The sequence below is a fragment of the Glycine soja genome, chromosome 4 (genome assembly GCF_004193775.1).
Source record: "Glycine soja cultivar W05 chromosome 4, ASM419377v2, whole genome shotgun sequence".
NCBI classification, from domain to species: domain Eukaryota; kingdom Viridiplantae; phylum Streptophyta; class Magnoliopsida; order Fabales; family Fabaceae; genus Glycine; species Glycine soja.
The window spans coordinates 2812506-2834669 of NC_041005.1; the positions used below are offsets into that span (position 1 = coordinate 2812506).

The 22164-nt window shown below is 33.3% G+C and overlaps 4 protein-coding genes across 4 annotated transcripts; 2 read left to right on the forward strand and 2 right to left on the reverse strand.

Annotated features, from left to right (window-relative positions):
* Positions 1-326: 326 nt before the first annotated feature.
* On the reverse strand, positions 327-3916 carry LOC114408674 (probable transcription factor KAN4). Its single transcript, XM_028371803.1, has 6 exons — positions 2988-3916; positions 2578-2654; positions 2306-2345; positions 1664-1775; positions 939-1038; positions 327-806 (listed from the first exon to the last, which is right to left on the reverse strand). The coding sequence occupies exons 1-6, from the start codon at positions 3499-3501 to the stop codon at positions 654-656; spliced, it is 996 nt and encodes a 331-aa protein (XP_028227604.1). The 5' UTR covers positions 3502-3916; the 3' UTR covers positions 327-653.
* A 7105-nt stretch (positions 3917-11021) lies between these two features.
* Positions 11022-15271, forward strand: LOC114408675 (transmembrane protein 147-like). Its single transcript, XM_028371804.1, has 7 exons — positions 11022-11255; positions 11642-11711; positions 11824-11883; positions 13780-13894; positions 14008-14123; positions 14388-14512; positions 14863-15271. Exons 1-7 carry the CDS (start codon positions 11179-11181, stop codon positions 14984-14986), a joined length of 687 nt encoding a protein of 228 aa, XP_028227605.1. The 5' UTR covers positions 11022-11178; the 3' UTR covers positions 14987-15271.
* Positions 15272-16074: 803 nt separating this feature from the next.
* LOC114408676 lies at positions 16075-16899 on the reverse strand. Its single transcript, XM_028371806.1, has one exon. It carries the CDS (start codon positions 16760-16762, stop codon positions 16388-16390), a length of 375 nt encoding a protein of 124 aa, XP_028227607.1. The 5' UTR covers positions 16763-16899; the 3' UTR covers positions 16075-16387.
* A 1884-nt stretch (positions 16900-18783) lies between these two features.
* LOC114408304 (pollen-specific leucine-rich repeat extensin-like protein 3) lies at positions 18784-21466 on the forward strand. The gene has a single exon (XM_028371335.1). The coding sequence runs from the start codon at positions 18784-18786 to the stop codon at positions 21328-21330; it is 2547 nt and encodes an 848-aa protein (XP_028227136.1). The 3' UTR covers positions 21331-21466.
* The last annotated feature ends 698 nt before the right edge of the window (positions 21467-22164 follow it).

Below are 22164 nucleotides of genomic sequence, written 5' to 3' on the forward strand. Positions count from 1 at the left end.
ATAGGATTTGTGATTTGATAAAAAGAAATAAGATATGTTCACGAAATGTTTTAAATAATAAGATATATGTATTATTCAAAAAAAAAATTCGTTGAGAATTTTTTTATTTGATTTATACGTTAATTTTTAACAAGTATGTTATTTCAAACCAAATAAATTCCGACGAAAATCGGAAATCAAAATGCTGAACATTGTGATAAAAAAAAAAACAATTTTATGGCTTTTAAAAAATCACAAATCTCTTGGATACAAATATGAAATATGATCTGAGAATGAATGATGTCATGATAGTCTCGCATAAATCTTGACCCACCTGGCCTGTTCAACATGGGTCCTCTTCTGAACAATTACAACATATGGTCCATTATCTGAAAGAGCAATTATATTTAATTTCTTCTATTCTTTGCACTGAAAATGACTTCAAAGACATATTCTGAATTCTTTGGACAGAAGCCAATGTTTCCTAGCAAAGATTTATCCTCTTCTCACATCTCTTTTTATAGTTAGACAAAACTAATAAATATATAAATATATATATATATATCATGGATAAAAAATCATTCATACGAATATATAGTTGCTCTCTTCCTCCATATAATGTAGGAGGAGTGCTTAAGTGACAAAGAAAAAGGGTTACAATATGTTGAGAAGAGTTAATTCTCTTGATTCAGCGTGGTCTGTTTGCAACTAGTGGACCTTCCAAGGGTAAATTCTAGGTCAAGCGTCATATCGGAACGTGACAAAGAGCAAGAATCCAATTTCTCCTTCATGCAATTTGACAGACATTCATAATGCTGTCCACCCACCTGTTTAAATATTATTATTACACCAATATAATTATGGTAACTATTTCAAAGATATATATAGTACATGCAAACTGCACCGAGACCAATGTAATTGTAAGCCGTGTTTGAGTCTATATATGGGTTCCAACTTACCATGGTTTGGTTTCCTTTGAGATGAGAATACATCGAATTGATTATGGGGTTCTGTGTATAATTTATTGAATTTGTCTCTATTGATGATTGCCATGACGCCCTGAGTGTAAAAATTAAGTGAAGAAATTAGAACGTAAAGAACTAAAGAAGGTACGTAAATTTGTTATAAAGCAACGAACGAAATAGTTAAGCTTATTTTAGCAAACTATATAGAGGCAAAGCAAAATACTGAGAGTCCAAAGTTCGAAATAAATACGAATCATTATAGCATTTTTTATCTGTATGTGAATATTGGCTTTCGATGGTAATTAACTGTCGACATCCAAATGTTTCAATTTACCAAAGAACTTGGAGATGTGAAAATTAAAGTAGTATGTATCAAGAACGGGAAAGGAAAAAGGCAAGTGTAAGCACATATATCTAATCAGCGTTACTTATGAGAGAAGCTAAGCTCGTGATGCTGGTAATCTCAGTTTTACTAATTAAGCTAAAATTGAACGTAATCATTGTGGTGGCAACTTAAGATCAGAGCTAAAGAGCCAATTAATTAATATAACGATTAGGTGAAAGTCACTACAATATCCTAATATTGTTTGTGTTTACATTCTCAGCAAAAAAGAAATTATGTTCGCTTAAATTTAGCCGAGAAAATTAAGAGCAAAGAATATCTACACAGAAAGAAACTTAAATTCTAGGAGATAAGAGGTAAGGAATGAAATCAATACCTTTGGGATTTTAGCAGCGGCTGTGGCAAATTGGCTCTCTCACAAGCTAAGACTCCATACAGATCGACAATTCCTGGCTTTTGGCTCAACCCTATACCTGTCTGCCCATATCCTGCAATTTCACCACCGATAGAATCATATTGCTTTTGATTTAAGACACCAGCTTAATAATTCACTTGTAGATTTAAAAGTTAGTCTTACCCAACCAATTTTTTACATATTCTATTCTTACAGGACACGCACTTTTTTACATTTTTTTTCCTTTCCTTTTAATTATATATCTCATATAATTTCATTTTCTCCAATTTCTCTTAATTACAAAAAAGAGAAATTGTAGTACAATTATTAAAAAAACTCTTCTTTAATTTCTTTCTTCTAGTGTGTGTTCGAACTTATTTATTTATTGGTTCAGTTCCAAAACCCTTAGACTTTTAAGGGTATCGTAGCAACTCTTTTATAAAACAAAAATGGTTGGAAAAAAAAAATTATAAGAATATAATTTCTTTTATATTTAATGCAAAACGGTACTAGAGCAAATCATAGAACTTCTGCCACACTCGAATCACCAAGGATTTCAAACAAAGAGAATAACAATAATAGAAGAAACGATAATGGGGTCCTTGAGAGGGAACATCCAACTACCTGCGCTGCCTTTGTCAGAGCTCTTCACTGTTCTATACATCTGCATGAACACCCCATGAAATAAAATGAGAAGAAAAGTCCACAACGCTAAGATTACCATCTAGATACCCCTTTGTCCTTAGTCTTTGTTCTATCTTCCCCCACTAATGGAGGCACTAACTAAGGAACTTTATTGTTTATTTTCTCAACTCAGAAAATAAGAAAGGAAAATCATTAATTAACTCGAAAGAAAGTCTAGGGAGAATGCAGAGAGATACAAACAGTAACCCCACCTGCAAGTGACTCTTCACGTGAGATAGAGTTAGATCTTTAACATTCATCAACTCTAACACTGACTTCGGAGTTGCCCCTGCGACCGACAAAACAACTCAAAATTAGGTAAACATCCAAAACTAATTAACGATATCAAACTTTCGTAATGAAACAATGGAGAAACTAATGATCAAACGAATCATCATCAAGGTTTTAAAAACTGGTCCGCAACAGCAATTTCCACCAGGACACCATGGTTTTTGAAATCTCCACAACCCTATAGCCACCACAACTGAGACTGCACCGGTCACACTTGTCTACAATTTTCTATAATATGTAAAGGTTCAGGAAGAAAGTACGACTGCGACCACAATTTAAAACCTCGTTAATCATAGCATGCAAGTACGTTTAGAATCTTGAATTGATTTACTTTCATGACCACCAAGAAGCTGAACCGCATGAACAAAATGAGCATGGAGGGTCGTAGTCCATCGCATTCTAGGAGCTCTGGCGTTTCTTTTCACGCCATGAATGACTCTAGCATTTCGCTTGAAATCCAGAGTATTGCTGTGAGGTTGGTAGTTGTGGAAGTGACTGAAGTTGTTTCTCGAGAGTGCTCCTTGTTGGACAGGATAAGGATTCGAATTTGTCGTTTCGATGCCTAAGCTCAATGTCGGTTCATGATGGCCAAGGTTGTAGGCAGTGTCCGTGTGGCCGAAAAAACCATTTTCGTGGCTTAAATCGCTTCCACTGCTACCAGAATCCGAGGTTGAGCACATATCGTTGTAAAGCGTTTTTGTAGTTAATGTTAATAATCCGTTGCAGCTTATTTCCACTTTTTTGGCGTCAGAATCTGAAGTGAAGGGTGGGCTTATGTTTAAGGAGAGATCTGGCTCTGGCAAGGGTGCAAAGGTTGGCATTTCTGTATGCGAAGTAGTGTACATGGGGATTGTAGCTAGAGATCTGGATCAGTTACAGAAGTGACCAGTGCATTCGGTGGTACAATATACATAAGAGAGGAAAAGAATGAGAGTTTAATCAAGGGTGTGGATATGACATAGTCAAGCAAATATAGTAAGACATGGAAAGTAGGTGGAGCTGAGCGATTTATGAAAAAGAAAATGAAATGAATGATTGAAAGAGCTGATTAAAAAGAAAGCTAGAGAAACACTCACTTTCGCAGGGTTAGTGGTTTCGAGATGCAACTGTATTAGATATAGGGATTCTATCTAGTTCGAATTGAATTATGTTTTTGTAGAGGATACTAGTAGTCCTTAAATAAAAAGCTAGTGTTTTATCTTATATATATATGGATGTGTTTTTGTCATGACTGGCTTATGATTTGGTGAGGAGGTTATATAGCCTTTAATTTAAGTAGCATCCCACTATCTAACGATGAAGGAAGACACTTAAAGTTTTAATTAAGGATATCACTAAAAAGTACCTTAGGTATTAGTTAAAAAATTAAAATGAATATTTATTGTATAAATTATATAAAAACATAAAAATGATTATTTGCAACGCAATTTTTAATCTCTAATAAAAATATTTTTATTTTAAATTTTTTAACCAATATCCTAAACATATTGGTTAATATTTATCTTTAATTAAAGCGGTCACGAAAGTATATTAATGTTGCAGAGACCAGTTTTTATCTTTAATGGACTAGTCAGAGGACTATGTGTAGAGATCGAGAAAGAGGGAAGCAGGTACGTGCAATGCAGGTAAAATGTTTTTTTCTTCTCTTTTTACGTAATGAGGTTGGGGCGATATAATGGAGGTTTTGTCTGGAATGATTGGAATTGGAGAAGAACAAAATGAGTACTATTCAAGGGAAGATATTGGAATGGGAATTGGAGTCTCCCTGTAATGTTGATGGATCGCGACGACCTTTTAAAATTCCCGGCTCTTTCTGCTTCAATATGAAGGTTTAATTTATCTTTTTTTAATACTATTTTCTTTAATTGGAATATTCTCATTTCATCATAGGACTGATTGGCAGTCCAAAATATCGTTAACTTGGAATGAAAGAGATTAGAAAGTTTTGAAGAAAGAGATTACTTTACAAATGATCACTTTTTGATTTTTGGCTTGATTTTGACTTTATATAAATTCTAATATATCATCCTTATTTATAGTAATAATTTTTCCTAAACAAATGGTTAGAATTTTGCCAACAATCACTTAATCCAATGGCTACAAATAATTCTTTAAAATTTTCCTTATAAATACAAACTTACTCATTCTAAAATATTTTATAAGTTACTTTAGGATTATCTTCTACAATAGATCTCTCTATAGAACATTCTTTTAGAATCTTATCTTAACATGTCTTTTAAAACTTGAACTTTTTGATAAAACCCCAAATCAAGTTTATATTTCAGCATGCTCAAGGTTTAATTTGGCCAATTTTTTTCTTGACATCAAAATTTAGGGAGTAACATGGTGCTTTAATTCAAGGGGAAAGAACTTCCAAATTCAAACAATATTTATAAAAGAACTTATATTACCTTACTTCAAATAAACAAATAAAAACCTAAAACCTCTAAGTTATGATATGAACTTAAGACCTCAAGTTATATATGATAAACAAGATCCTAGATTTTTCCTGTTAGAATTTTGGGTTGAACCTAATTTAACTCTTTAAAATTAATTTGTAAGGTAAGAATTATCTTACTTATACATTTTAAATTGATCATATTACTAGTTGACATGAAATTTTTGCCACACCTCTTACACTTAGACCTAAAAATCTCAAGCATAAAGTTTATAAAAAATTAGGCATTTGTAGGTGATCTAATAACAACTTGATAACGAGTGACCTGATAAACTCAACAACAAATCATTAAAATAAAATTTCACAATATTAAAATTTAAGTTAAGTTTGATCTTAATTCAATCTTATAAAATCGATTTGTAAAAGGTGTTTCACTTATATATTTTAATTTTATCATATCATTAATAAATGTGTCATGAAATCTCCAACATATCATTAATGTTTGGATTGTATAATTATGTATATAATTATAATATTGTGTAATTAAGAAGCTTAATTATTTTGCATACAAAAGATGTACATGCATTTATCGTTGTACCTAGCTATAATTGAGTTAGTCAAGGACCAAGTAGGATAGCGGCATAAATCTAGTTATGCAAGATTGAGGTCACTATTGAGGAAATAAGGATAACTTATTAAAATAATTTTATGTACAACCATGTGTAGCTTCAAAGTTTGAGTTCCAGCTAGCTTTTTCTCCCAGAAATTTGAAATAAAAAGAGAGCGAGAGAGAGAGGATGGAATCACCGAAATCAACGCCGTTTAGGCTTATGCGCTCCACGATATTACTAATTGTGATATAAATTATTGTATACTTCATTAATCATAACGATATGATGGAAGTAAATCAACTTTTTATATTGCGTCCAGGTAGTTGGTACCATGACTTGTTTTGCTGGCTCAACCACAAGCTTCAATAGCTTTTTGTCAAGCATGGCAGCTTTTAGGCAAGCAAAACTGTTACGCAAATGGCATTTGTCATTCAAAAGTAGTCATACGATAATAATGTGCTGAGGAGTGAACACGAAGGTCAAAAGCTCCCTTCATTTTCAAAAGAATCACTGAACCTAGCTAAGCTAACTCATCAATTATATATAGCTTATTTTTCTTTCTCATTCACATATCAGTCAAACCTAACAGGTTAACAGCGATATTCTAACCCAAAAAGCAACATGGATAGACGATGGTCGCAGAGCAGGGAGAATGAAATCAGAGCATACGTAAACCTAAATTTACACGTCAATTTATTATTCTTGTTATACATGACAATGATATCTGATATCAACAACTTTGATATTCGAAAAGTTAAGCTTTTTTAATTAATTACTTAAATGTATTATTTAACTCCATAGAAATTCAACAGGACTATATCGATCATCCTTGCTATAACGGCTGCTGGCATCGATCGGTGTGAATCAGTATCCTATTTATGGATGAAATTGATCGTAATTTTTTGTCACTATAATTAATGATTTCGGATTGATTAGTTCATGTTACAGAACCTATTCATGGTCCAACAAGGACCGTAGATTTTGAAACTATGATAGTAAATGCTAGTACGTACTACGTACTCCTAGTCTACTGGTACCGACAACTGATTATGGACTACAACTGTTTTTATGCGTGGGAATAGAATTATCCTTTGTGTGTTTGATTAATTTTCTAAGTAAAAAAGGACAACTTTCTTAAGAAAACTGAAATCAACGTGCACTAAATAAATAAGAAAAAGGAAATGGAAGAGGTTTAATTTGTGTGTGGTGGGTATATGCAGAGAGATAATTTGGTTCAACAAGCTGCAAATAACCAAATATGTAGTGGCTGCAGGAACACTGCATCTAGCTACTTGTGTCACGGGTCCACTCTCGTGCAGAAAGTCATGTGCCTGTAATCAGTTTTGTTGGGCATATGACAGCGGCCACTGAAAATTGGTTTGAGTTACAGGCTACAGCTGCTAGGGTACCAAAAATATGGTTCTTAATCTCCTCCTCAATCACTCAGGACGCTACTCCTAATGAAACAAAAGGGAGACAAATAATCCCAATTACATTGACAATTAATTATCACAATCAGTTTACCTGTGAGAGAACGAAGGACATCAATCGAACAACTCATTGACCATAATTCATATATACACGATAGTATATTTGTTGGTTTTAAGAAAACAAAGTGAAGAAACCAAAGTTCTTATATTGATTTTAATCAATGGGATTATCATACTCGTATTGTAGTCTTATGGTTTGAACGTTTCTAACATCTCTCCCTCCCTTTCTTATTGTATTGTCAATTGTCATATTCTCCAACATTCCTTCTTAACAAGTAATCAAACTCGGAACAAAATAAAATCGTAAAGTCCCTTTCACCGAATAAAAACCAACTCCTCCCCCCCCCCAAATGACGTACGCAAAACTACAGAAATGGAGATGGCAATTTACCGTGAAAAGTGGAAAGGATCTCTACATGATTTTATGTTCTGATTTAATAGTAAAAATCTTAATAATGCGCGTTTAATTGGTTCAGTGTCTAAATAACGAAAACGTGCATAATCTATGTGAAAAACCAGAATTTTGAAATCAAATTGTCATAAATCCATACAGGTAGGCTAATCTTGAAGATCAGCTAACAATGGTCAGAAGCAAAGTGTAAGGGGAAGACCAAGAATGGTCATATCATATGTGTTGTTAGCTACCAACAGCTGCTTATATCCATCAACCAAATGATTTAAGATTCCCACATTGATTAATTTTGAGTCTTCAAATAAATTATGTTGAGAGAGTAATCACTTCTTTCTTTTGAGGGAGACAATTTCATATCAATATATATACCATATTTGGCCAACAAAAATATGTGGGTTGTTAGCTAGGACTGGCAACCGGAATGGGTGTAATTAATTTGCCTGTTGAATATTCCACATCCTAGTATGAAAGGGTAATTTCCTTTTTTTTTTTTATACCGAAAGGGTAATTTCGAGTTTGTGAGAAACGGAGAGAAGAATAGAAAAGGACAGATATTTAAGATGATTTAGATGTACCTTATCTGATTATTGATCAAGATAAATTCAGTAGGAGACGACAGGCTTTTCTACCATTTATGCAGGAATTATGTGTTTGTCAGAAACGGAAAGAAGGATAGAAAAGGACACATATTTACAATTTGTGGTCACTGGTGAGGTGTGACAAATAATTTCTCTCTGTTAAACAACTAAATAGATTGATTTTTTATTTTACCTATAGAAAATTAAGAATAGATCTCAAACTCAGATACCAAGTAGTTTACTCCAACTGGATCTTACACCTTGAACAATTGATGCATTAAAATTGATGTTGGTGAAGTACTAGCTAGCGGGAGCCAAGAGGATGTCAAATTCTGTTTTTGAACCTGAAGTAGCCGAAGCTCATGGATTTCGGCGGGCAATGCAAGTGGCAGCAGATATATGTGCTTATTTGGAGCATTTTTTTAAACTTACTGAAAGTGCTTATTTGATTTCTGGTTTTCCAATGTAACCTCAAATAGAAGCAACTTTGCTGGTATTGTCGAAGATTACAAATTTCTTAGTAGGAAGGTTCCTTTGGTTTAACTTTCACACATTGAGAAGGAAACAAGGCTGCACATAAGATGGCTTCTTTATCTTTTACCAGTATATTTGTATGTATGAAAAATATTTGTTGAGATGCATTTGATTCATTGGATGAATAATACCAGTATTTTTTATGTAAAAAAACAACTCACCCGTTGTTTAACCAATTGATGGATTTCTTATAATAATTTTTTTTACCAGCCATGGTAATAAATTAAATATTATTTTTATATATGAAAAATATTTGTTGAGTGAAGTGAGTTATTTAAACAAATTTTAATATTTTAAAATATTACTCCTTAATTTTCAGTTTAAAATATCGTGAATTCACTCAAAGAAAATGATAGATATTTAATATGAACTTATTGTAACATGAAATAATTTGTTGGAAGCGTGTAAGTTTGCTGTTTCATTTATGGCATTTTAGTATCTTTGGTAATTAAGTTTAACAAATTAAAAATATTCAACAAAAGAAATTATTATATATAAAAGAATCTAAATTTTCATATAAACTTTATTGTATTTTATAGAAAAAAATGCATATTTTTACGTCAAAAAAAATATTGAGAGTAATTAGTTTTAAATTTTTATTATTTTTATTTAAATACGAAATATTTCATTAAAAATAAAATAAAATAAATAATATAAATAGTTTAATATTTAAAATTGAAAATAGAAAGAAATGTGTGCATCTAGAAATGGGAAAATGAAATAATATTGAGGGTAAAAAAATAATAAGTGATATGCTTAAATGCTAGTTTAAGTGATGTTTGAAAAAATGCTATAAGATCATGAAATAAGTTCACTTATATTAATTACCTCTATCTTGATCAAACAAAATTATAAGCTGGTCTGATAAATTATGATTTACCTAAAATAACTAGTTAAACACTCTTTTTTTATTTTTACTAATATTAGGCTATATTTGGCATAAATATTTGAAAAATAATTGAAAACTAAAATATTTTTTACTTTAAAATTTTTAAGCTAACTAATTAAATTATTTGTTGAACTAATTGGTCAAAAAATTAATAATACAAAAATATATGACTATATGGTTTTTTTATATAAAAATTTTATTTTGTATATAATTATAGTTTAACTTTTTTTAGTTAATTTTGAATTTTTTTCCTTTTCTGTTAAAGTATTAAATATTATTTAAAATAAAAATAGCATAATAATTCAGATAGATATTTTAATTATAAAAGGATAAATTTCTTTAAAAAATAGTGTACTATTTAAAGAGGAGGTTAAAAATTATTAAAATATAAGGGATAAAAATAAAAAATAAGTTTTAAAATCAAATGTTATTTCAAGAAGTAGCATATGAAAAAAAAATGCTACAAGCTAAATTTCCTCCTGTAGAAATTTTTAATTGTAAGCATGACAATGCAGAAGGGTATTTTATTTTTAATTTGATTTGAAATATTTTTAAATAAAAAAATACATATGTAAGGATTACACACACATGAATTACTTTGTTTATTATTATTTTCATTTTTATCTTACAAAACATAATTTAATTATTTATACTAATATATTTTCATATCCTAATTCTCATAATTTTCTATTAGTTTATTAATTAAAATATTACACAGTATTAAATATAAGTTTAACTACTATTGAACTAATAAATCATAAACAAATTCTTTCACCAGTTCGATTATCGATCCTATATGTAAAACATTTGTATTTCGTCCAAAAAGATGTTCTTAGACTGAGCATTTCCCCAAAGCTTTAGGAGAGAACATCCTTTTTGAAAATTAATACAAAATAATTTAAGAATATAAAATTAAAGATGAAATAATTAATATGAAAATTAAAAGTAATTAAAGTCAATATTGTGAATAAATCCAAGAATAATATGAAAATTTTTAAATAACTAATTGATTTAAAATATTTTTAAACATTATTATTTATTATATATTAAGCTATAAATATTTGTGTAGGGATAAATAATTATTTATATGCACAATTTAAATTATTTATTATTAATTAAAAATATAATTTAAGTGGGTAAACTGAAATCCTAGCTTTTGATTAAGGGTGTGTTTCATAAGAGAAAAAATCATGTCTGAAATTATATTTTTTGAAAATGAATAAAAAAAACTGATTAGTCATTAAAATCTTAAGATAAATTTTACATAATATTTTTACCATATTAAATGATTTAATAATGAATAAGAAGATAATAAAAGAAAAATTATTAGGAAATTAGGATTTCCATCTTTCCGATGATAAATTTTTTTGTAAAAAACTGATTTAAAAAAATTCCAAAAAAAATCACCAAAGGCTACTTGAGTTAAAACAGGTTTGTTGAAAATCAAAACCAAACAAAAGAAGTGATTAGTTAGGAAGTAGCAGCAAATATTACTATACTAAAATACTAGTAGGAGTGGATTGAGGAGAGAACGAGAAGAAGGTGAAGTCGAAGAAGTGAAGGTGTTGAGTGTTTTCTTCTTGTTTGGATCTGAGAGAGAAGAGCGAGCGATGACGGTCTTTCATTTCTTCAACTGCGCCATTCTCACCTTCGGCCCCCACGCCGTCTACTATTCTGCCACGCCCTTGTAAGTCTCTCTCTCTTTCCCTTTTTATTCACAACTCGCACATCAGATCTATATCTCTTTCTTACATTAATTTCAGCTTCAATTTCTTTAACAATTAGCCCTTCACTTATCGATTTTATGCTCTCGCAACTTCGCATGCTTCAATTGTTCTATACCAAATTACAGTTCTATACTTATAGCCGAGAAATTGCTTGATGTAATGTTCTTTCAACGAATAGCTGTAATCAGTAGGTTATCGTGAAGCTTGTTCAATGTATCGATGAACTATAAATCTCGTGGTTGTGATGAATTTTGGAATTCCCCCTCCCCCCTTTTCTGCGTCCTCGAAAAGCTAGGTCTCGTACGTGGTTTCGTGTGTTAGTAAAGTAATAAGTTTCAATATGCAGATCTGAGTATGATACACTCGGAACCTCTATCAAAGCCGCTGTTGTTTATCTTGCAACGGCATTAGTGAAGGTTGGTGAATATACTGAATTCTAAACTATTGTTGTGTAGTTGTACAAAGATAGATAACAATGAAGAATGAACAATCTGATTCATTTTTTTTTTTGGTCTGATACTCTGGCAGCTTATTTGTCTAGCTACTTTTCTCAAGGTTTCGGAGAGTGATAGCTTTGATCCGTATCAGGTATGTCTCTGAATTGCTTATGTATATGTTTGAATTGATATGCATATACCGTTCATGGAGGGATGCTAGATAACAATTCAAGTTTTAAGCCTTAAAGGAAACCCCCATATTTATAGCAATTTTTTTTAATTATATTGCTGTAAGCTATTGCAAATGGTTGGCAGGCTAAGAAGCAGAACACTTCTAAATAGTAGTCATGTTGGATACATATTCATGTTGAACACTGCATGGACATTTAGAATACTTTTAGTTGTATTCTTTTTTACTTTTCCTTTTTAACTTTTATGCCGATACAAATTGAAATACCATAATAATTAGATAATCTTAGCATCTACAATGACTTATGTTCACTTCTAAAACATGAATTCTCTCTTGTAATTTAAGATTTTTACTTATGGTCGTTTCCTATATGTGTTAATTATAGATGTGTTGTATCCTATGATTTTTAAAATTTGCTATATCCTTATGTCCTTGTTGTATTCGTGTTTCCTAGCTAACAGAAATACTTTTATGTCAACTTTTGCTCAATTCATAGTTTTATCTTAAATTATAAGGTGGACTGTTGAGACAGTGAAGTTTGATCTCGTATGTACCATTGGGAATTTCCCATTACTTGTTAGAACAGCCAAATTTTATAGACGAACTGTGTTTCTGAAAAATTAAATAAATAAATCAACTCTCAGTATTATCATATTATGTTTGCATTCTGTCTTCTATTTCTTTGTTTTTTGATTGCTGACTCTCCTTCCCCCAATATACTAATTTGTGTTCTCCATTGAGATGGAGTGTCTGTATTAGTTGTGCATTCCATGTATTGAACTGTGTACATACATGTACGTGGAGGGTACTGGATACAGTTGCATATATAGATACTAAAAGTAAGAGTATGGTAGGCAAAAATGAGAAGTGGGCAAGCGTTTTTAATATTCAAACTGATTTATCAGAAGCAATAAGTCCATGTTTATTATGGTGGATTTTTCCAATATCAAGATGAGAATTGGAGTATGAGTGGAAAGAAATGAGCATTCCCCCTTTCTTGTATTTGGTTTGCTCAAGATTGCAAATTGCAATTGTGTTTTATAACTTTTATTCCATTCCATTTACATTTAGTACAATATACATGGAATCCGCATTAAATGGAAACACAAATACTAATGAATATAAACAAGGCAACAAAACAAGAACCTAATTCCTTCCAACCTAGAGTGAACAGGGTTCTTGTCTGGGCATGCCCAGAAAGAACCATGTCATGTACTACCAAACTAAGGACTCTTCTTGGGAATAAAGTAACAATTTTGCGTATGAAATATCCTCTAATATAGAACCTGAAGTAGTCAACGATAGACCCTCCTATTACAAGAGTCTTTGTGAGGATAAATAAAATGAAAGGCACTGTGTTGAGGAGGTGAGATAGAAGAGAACATGCATGGGAAATTTTATTGTGACTACATAAATATGTGTGAGAAGGGGATAAAGGAATGAGTGAGGTATACATTCTGTTAGAGATAATGATTTAAAGCAGGGTGAGAAGAGGGAATGCTTGCAGTGATTGAGTAAGGAATGGGTGTCTTTGGGCAGGAGGAAGCAGACGCCTCAGAGTCTGCAGTGTCTCTACTGTTGCCATATTTTCTCTTCATTTCTGTTGTGTTGCTTATGTTTTGAGGAATTACAGAGGTCTTCTGCTGTAAGGTGCTAGTCTCCATATTTTGAAAACTTAAACTTCATATTTTCATAGAAAAATCCAAGTTTCTCTATTAGACAACAAAATAAAGACACATATATTAAGAATAGATGGATGTGAATTGAAATCTGAAGCCTTGGATATTTTCATGTCTATTTTGAGTCTTTGTTATTAAGCTTTTGTCTTGAATGATAACAAATGGGTTTATTCTTCAGGAGTTTTTGAAGGCATTAATAGGCTTTATAGATGTTGCTGGGCTTTATTTTGCCTTGACCCAGTTGACTCACAGGAACATCTCTCAGAATCATAAATTTCAAGCTGTTGGACTTGGTATGTGTGACAAGCTAGATCATTTTGTACTTTTTTTAATAATATTTATGTGTATCTTGAAGTCATATTTCTCTGATCTTCATCTGGTTCTTGGTGGCACTTTCTTGTGACAGGCTGGGCGTTTGCTGATTCTGTACTGCATCGATTGGCTCCTCTTTGGGTTGGTGCCAGAGGATTAGAATTTACTTGGGATTACATTCTTCAGGGCCTTGAAGCTAATGCAAATTTGGTATGCCCTTTCATGTTGAGAGTCTTTTGTTTTTCTTTCTAAGATTGAAATACAGTCCTCAGATCAAACTAAAGCATTTGATCAGTAATATTCTCCTGGAATTTGGAACTTCTTTTAATTCTATATTGATTAACATGATGGAACAGTCTGTTTATGTTGGTATGCTCTATAATTGAAAAATGAAAACACATCCCAATTCATGTGCAGTCTGTAGTATATGTATTATCTGTAATTTAAAAGATTTTTGCACTTGCATCTGTACAGGTGTTGAGCATATCCCTCGCTGCACTTGGATCTTTGATGTGGCTTCGAAAAAATAAACCCAAGACCCTCATCCCTATTATATATTTGAGTGCAGGGATTGTAGCAACTATGCCATCTATCACAAGGTCTTTCCTGGTTCATTACAGTTACTGTTATGATTATATGTAAATGTGTAATTTCATGCTCAAATTAATATTTTCTATGATTTTTTCCTATGCAATTCAAGCCTTTGAATTGAGGACCAAGCATAAATATTTCTTGAGCCCACCTTTTTCATAGACTGTTGCTATCATATTTTTCCTTCCTGTCTCCCCCTACAAATGGTCCCTTAGGATAAGATGGCCCATCATATGGTGTTGGTACAAGTATTAGATATGTTACTTGGCTAGATGGCTGTAATTATTTAGTCAGCCATAGCATGGAACTTTTTATGTCATTTGCTGTAGTGTAGTGTTTGATGAACTGTCTTCTGCAGCTATCTGAGGCGTGGATTGGGGTGGCACTTTCCCAAAGTGGTAGGTTTTGAGCTCTTCACATCCCTGGTGATGGCTTTTATAAGCTGGCAACTGTTTGCTGCATGTCAGAGACCTTCAGTGTGAGAAACCTCATTACATAATGATCGAATCCTGCTTAACTATTTTCTGGCTAGAGTTTTGATCCAGGGTCATCTGTTTCTTTTTGCTGCTGCAATGCTGTTTCTTTAAATTTCAAGAATGTTTTCTTGCGGTAGAATGTTGGCTGCAATTCATTAGAAATTTTTGTTTATTCAGAAAATTAGAGATATTTACCCCGAACATCTGGGATTGATAGGTTGCAAACACTTTCTCTTTGAAACCCCGTTGGATATCTCATTAATCCACGTCCCTTCCATTATTAACCACTCACGCCCTGTCCATTGCAAACTAGATTATTCATTCTTTAGAATGCTGGCTGCAATTTATCATAAAACAACTTATTAAACTTCACATTAACCAGCGTGCAGTTGCTGGCCCTTTACGTATGCGCACACACGTCGCACAAATTCACTGAGGAGTGAGTCAAGACTTCATGTTTCGCTGGTTTTGGTAACTCGGGAGTGCTGCAAGCACTTTTCTACTTATCATTTCACATGAATATGGTTTTTAGTATTTTGATTTAACTTGTCTCACTAAATTTCTATACATCCCTACGGCTTCGATGATTTTAATACGAGATTTGAGATAGAAAGAAGTGACCGACATCAATCATTTTCGGGCGATATAATAGTATTTTGAGCGGAATACAAGTCGTCTGTGCATGAAACTGAAATGGGATGGTGGCAATACAGTTTTTTTTTTTTTTTTGAATATGCAAATATAGTCACTCTAATATAAATTTGGTCAAATTATTTTATAAGCTAATTAATGGAGTTTATAAGTTTTTGGAGTGCCTTATCACCATTCTCTATGACCTTGTAACTATTTTCTTCATTCTCATACCATTTGCACTGTGTATTACTCTCGGAAGTCACAACAATCACTGTCTCATACGATGTTAGACTGTTCGCAGAAATAACGAGTACAGTTAATTTAATCTTTAAAATGCAAAAAATATTACTTTAGTTTTTAAAAATAATTCTAATCTTTGAAATTACCAAAATTGAAAAAAAATATTTAACAACTTTAAAATTAAATGCATTTTTGTAATAACATTTAAACTGACGTGTCTGTAATTTCAAAAGTAAATTTGATATATACCTCTTTCTCATAGTTACTGACTTGCTGGTTTTGCAAGAATTACAAATGATTTCTCGTTGGAGAGATATTAGAACAGTCAGAGGCTGTGACTTCCAGGTTCAATGCAGAAGTTTAGGATTGGCAGATTATTGACGAGAGATCCAATTGCGAATGAAATAGGAAAATGATGAAACTTGACAAATAAATATACAAGTCATAACGAAAACAAGAACAGCCACATCATCAATATAGGAACATACAACTATTCTGGATATTAATTAATTGCTTGCTTATCTGATTGAATTTTCACTCTGCCTCGGACTCCTCGACCCATGCTTCAACTCGCAAGAGCACAAAGCCAACAGCAACCCCGACAAGAACAAGTCCATTGATGATAGCAGCAATCGTGAATATCTCACCAGCAGCGTTGCACGTGGAAGAAAGAGCCCCTCCTTTTCCTTTCCCATTTGATGTAGCTGCTTTCACTGAGCTCACAACCTTAGCAAAGCACTTCTCAGTGCTCATAGGAATCCCCAAAGAGACAACACCATTGCTAGCCTTCAGTCCCCCAAATGAATTTATGCCTCTCACGTGTACCACTCTCTTCTTGGTCTTGCTAGGTGAGCTCACGATGGCTCCGGTGATGTTCTGAGGACACACGACAGCTGTGGCCATAGCCATTTTTTATCCTCACTGCTACCCACCAAAAAAAAAAATGTTGATCTGTGGATTGGAAGGGATTTTGAACGACGGAAAATCAAATGGCACGAAAAGAGGGTATTTGTTTGGATAAGGGACTCTCAAACTGATTGGCTCATAGGCCACGAATGACGACTCAAGATTAGATTTTGATGCTTAACAAAAATGGAACGGTGGGCCACTACTCCACGTCTCACATATTAATATTATTCTCTTTTCACTTGCTTTTTTATCTTAATGGTACGAAATTATGATCAATTGTGTAATTGTTATTGGTTTAATTCATTTGTTATATATTGGAACTAGTATTTTAGTATTCATTTTATATAACTAAAACTTGTAGTAGATAAGTATTTTTGAATATATAAACTATATTTTGTCAAAAAAATATAAATTATATTATAATTAAAATTTATAATAAATAAATATTCTACACAATGTAATTATATTTTAAATTTATGAAAAATATTCATGTTGTGATATAAGATTATTTTAAATATTTATATTTTAAAAAATATTAAAATTCAATTTAAAAATAAATAAAAAATAAAGATAGTTTGAAAGATATGAATTAATAAAACTTTCTAAAAATATTTCCACTAAAGAAAAATTTCTAAAAATACACTTGCTAAAAAAATAGTCATAAAACACTAGTATACAATGATCACACTAAGATTTGAATCTAACACCTCATATATACTACTTTAAGACTATTTTGGATATGAATTAATAAAACACTCTATTTTAGTCATATACACTTGCTTTAGATCCCGTAAGCTATAGTAAGTTTGAGACTATGATAAATACCTTAATGCTGCTCAACTAATAGAATGTTGCACAATAGTCGTTTACGTACATATTTTAAGTTTATATATTTATGCACATTTCCTATAAAAAAAAATATTGATGCGCATTAAAAAAAACTGTGCACTAATTATATGTAAAAATTATAAGTATTGTATATGAGAGTTTTTAAATTCAAGTATTTAAAAGAATGTTTTACTATGTGAAATTTTACGTTAATCTCTTTGAATAGTTTGAACTTACATAGTGGATAGTATTCTATGAGATTTAGCAATGAAACAAGTTAAAATATTATTTATATTATATCACTGGTATATATTTTATTTTATAGATTTTAAACATAAATGCTATAGTAAATATTCATCCCAAAAAACATATAGAGAGATTATGTAATATAAAAGAAAATTAAGTATACGAAAGAAAAATGGTGCATGAACCTGCTACTAAATAAACACTAGGAAGATTTATAGATATGATATATGAGGGGGGAAAAAGACATAAAAAAATTATGAATTTCAATAGTGTGTTGCAGGGTGTTCAAATATAATTACTTATAGGAAGAAGGAAATTACATTAGAAGTAGTATTCAAAAATAAAATAAAATAAGGAATGGAGTATTTTAGGAGAACAAAACTTAAAATAAAGTCATTGAAGATTAGTCTACGGGCACATTTGACTTATCATATTTACTAAAAGAAAACTTCTTAGGGAAAATGAAGATTCACTTTGGAGGAAATGGGAAAATAAAAGTTTGAAATGCATATAAAAAAATAAAACTAATTTTTTTCACAAAAAAAAGAATGAAATATAGAAAATTAAACCAGACAAATTAACAAAATGTGTTTCTTTACCGCGTAGATATTAACCATACATGATTGTTGACTATAATATACGCCTAAGCTATATCACATGCACGAAACGCAAATTTAGGAAAGAAACTATTACAACCTTTACTTGCCTAGTATTGAAACAAACATGTCTAAAATTAAAAACATTGCAACGCAAAAGAAGCATTATCTATTTTTGTGTCATGAAAGTTTTTTATAAAGGACATTCCCATGATGAGTTCAGAAATGGTAGCAAAGCCTCTCATCGTATGGCCCTTAACACCTCTCAATATAAGACCTTCTAACTTATTCTTCTCCCATCTATTTTATAAGCAACCTTGGGGCTTTCCAAGGTAGTAGCATTCTCACAAAATGGCCTCGTGTTGCTCTCTTCTATTGCTCTCCTTAATATTCCTTCTTTCATCATCTGCCTCTCATGCACTTTCCAATGCCGAAGTCTCTTTCATTGCTCGTCGCCAATTGTTGCACTTACACGAGAATGATGAATTATCTGACAACTACGTAGATAATTATGAAACAAATTTAACTTTCTCCAACCCCAGACTAAAACTTGCATACATTGCACTTGAGGCATTGAAAAAAGCAATATACTCAGACCCATCAAATTTCACAGCTAATTGGGAGGGCCAAAATGTTTGCTCTTATAATGGAGTTTTTTGTGAAAAGGCTCTAGATGATCCAAAGATTGACGTTGTAGCAGGGATTGACCTTAACCATGCAGACATCGCAGGTTACATTCCCCCCGAAATCGGATTGTTAACCGACCTTGCACTTTTTCATATAAACTCAAACAGGTTTTGTGGGGTTCTCCCAAAAAGTTTTTCCAAGCTTAAGCTTCTTTATGAGGCAGACATCAGCAACAATCGCTTTGTTGGGCGATTCCCTGAGCCTGTGCTTCCAATTCCAGACCTTAAATTCCTTGACCTCAGGTTCAATAACTTTGAAGGGGAACTACCTTCTGAGCTTTTCAACAAAAGCCTCGACGCTATCTTTTTGAACAATAATCGCTTCACGTCCACAATTCCTCAGAACCTGGGATTTTCTCCAGCTTCAGTTGTGGTTTTTGCCAATAACAATCTCACGGGTTGCGTGCCTTCAAGCATTGGCAACATGACAAAGACACTGAACGAGTTTGTTTTGACCAATAACAACCTCACTGGTTGCTTGCCGGCAGAGATCGGAAAGCTCGAAAAAGTTACTGTGTTTGACATAAGCCAAAACAATTTTGTTGGCATGTTGCCAAGGACCTTAAATGGGCTTAAGAGCGTGGAGCACTTATCCATTGAACACAATAAGCTCACAGGTTTTGTCCCACGTAATGTTTGCAGCTTGTCCAATTTGGTCAACTTCACATTCTCTTATAACTATTTCAATGGTGAGGAAGAAGGTTGTGTGCCTCCTAAGAAGGATGTTGTGTTGGATGATGAGAGCAATTGCATACCGGATAGGCCAAAACAAAAGGTCGCAAACGTTTGCAATGTGGTGATAAGTAAGCCTGTGGATTGTAGCAAAGCGCAGTGTGGAAGTGGGAACCCATCTCATTCTTCCAATCCTCCAACAACACCATCTGGGTCACAGCCTTCCAATCCTCCTAAAGTTGAGAAACCTACACCAACACCAACACCAAAGCCACAACCTCAACCTACCCCTTCAACACCAAAGCCCCAACCCAACCCAACCCCTTCTCCTTCTAATCCTCCAACACCAAAGCCACAACCCCCTTCTACCCCTAACCCTCCAACACCAAAGCCACAAGAACCCAAACCTACCCCTTTTCCCTCAAATCCTCCAACACCAAAGCCACAAGAACCCAAACCTGCCCCTTCTCCCTCAAATCCTCCAACACCAAAGTCACAAGAACCCAAACCTACCCCTTCCCCCTCAAATCCTCCAACACCAAAGTCACAAGAACCCAAACCTACCCCTTCTCCCTCAAATCCTTCAACACCAAACCCACAACCACCCAAAGCAACCCCTTCTCCCTCCAACCCTCAAACACCAAACCCACAACCACCTAAAGCAAGTCCATCTCCATTCAATCCTCCAACACCACAAGCACCCAAAGCAACACCACCACCATCACCTGAGGAAGATCCTCATAGGGAAGCACCCAAACAACGACACAGACCTCCACACTCTCTGCCTCCACCAGTTCAGTCTCCTCCTCCACCTGTTCACTCCCCACCACCACCTGTACATTCTCCTCCTCCACCTGTTCACTCACCACCTCCACCAGTTCACTCCCCACCACCACCTGTTCACTCCCCACCACCACCTGTACATTCTCCTCCTCCACCTGTTCACTCCCCACCACCACCTGTACATTCTCCTCCTCCACCTGTTCACTCCCCACCACCACCTGTACATTCTCCTCCTCCACCTGTACATTCTCCTCCTCCACCAGTTCACTCCCCACCACCACCTGTCCACTCTCCACCACCACCACCCGTCCATTCTCCACCTCCACCAGTTCACTCCCCACCACCACCACCCGTCCACTCTCCACCACCACCACCCGTCCATTCTCCACCACCACCACCCGTACATTCTCCACCCCCGCCAGTTCATTCTCCACCTCCACCAGTTCACTCTCCTCCTCCACCAGTTCACTCCCCACCACCTCCTGTCCACTCTCCACCACCACCACCGGTCCATTCTCCACCCCCACCAGTTCATTCTCCACCACCACCCGTCCATTCTCCACCCCCACCAGTTCATTCTCCACCACCACCCGTCCATTCTCCACCCCCACCAGTGTACTCTCCACCACCACCAGTACACTCTCCACCACCTCCTGCACCATCAGTTTCACCTCCTCCTGATGAAGATATTATTCTTCCCCCTCACTTCGGCTCTTCTTATGCTTCACCCCCTCCACCTATCATCGCTGGATACTAAATAGGATGCACATCTTACTAACATTTATATTAGTTCTTAAATTTAAAGTTGCAACATAAGCTATATCAACACAATAAAATATTTTTCTTCTTTTTTTGATGTAATGTCATCTATTCAATTTAATTGAATGAGCACATTGAAGACTCTCTTACAATATTTCATTATAAACGAGAAAATAATATTTATTACACTGTGCTTCTTTGGTCGTTGTTGTGTGTGAAACCTACACTCTTCCTCTTTATTTTTATAAGAAAATTTCAGCAATGTTATGTGATAATATTATAATTATTTGTATTACTAATATTTAATCAATCACATTTAATTTCATTATATTACTTAAATGGTTAACAATGAAATTAATATAATCAATGGCATATTAATTTCATTATATATACTTTAGTTTTTATTCATTTTGAATAAATTTAAATATACATGCTGTTAATTAATCCAGTCAAAGGAATCAATAAATGTTATCAATTAATCATATTTTAAATGTTTTTTTATTAAGAGTATCGGACCAATCAAATTACCAGCACCTCGTGTTTGATGAGTTGCAAAGGAGAGATACGCCTCTGACTAAAGAACAAACAGAAAATAAAAATGAAAACTTAAGATGCTGTTTCTTACTTTTATACCTGACAAAAGTAAATAATTTTTTTATATCATTTATGTATAATTTTTGTAATACTATTTTCGTCAAAAAAGACTTATATATGGCCCATTTAAAAATAAGATAAACAACTATTAATTAATTATAACATTCGGGTTGCTCTCACTTAAAAAATTATCTCACTTTCCTACTTCTTTCCATTTTCACATTCTTTTTAATACTAA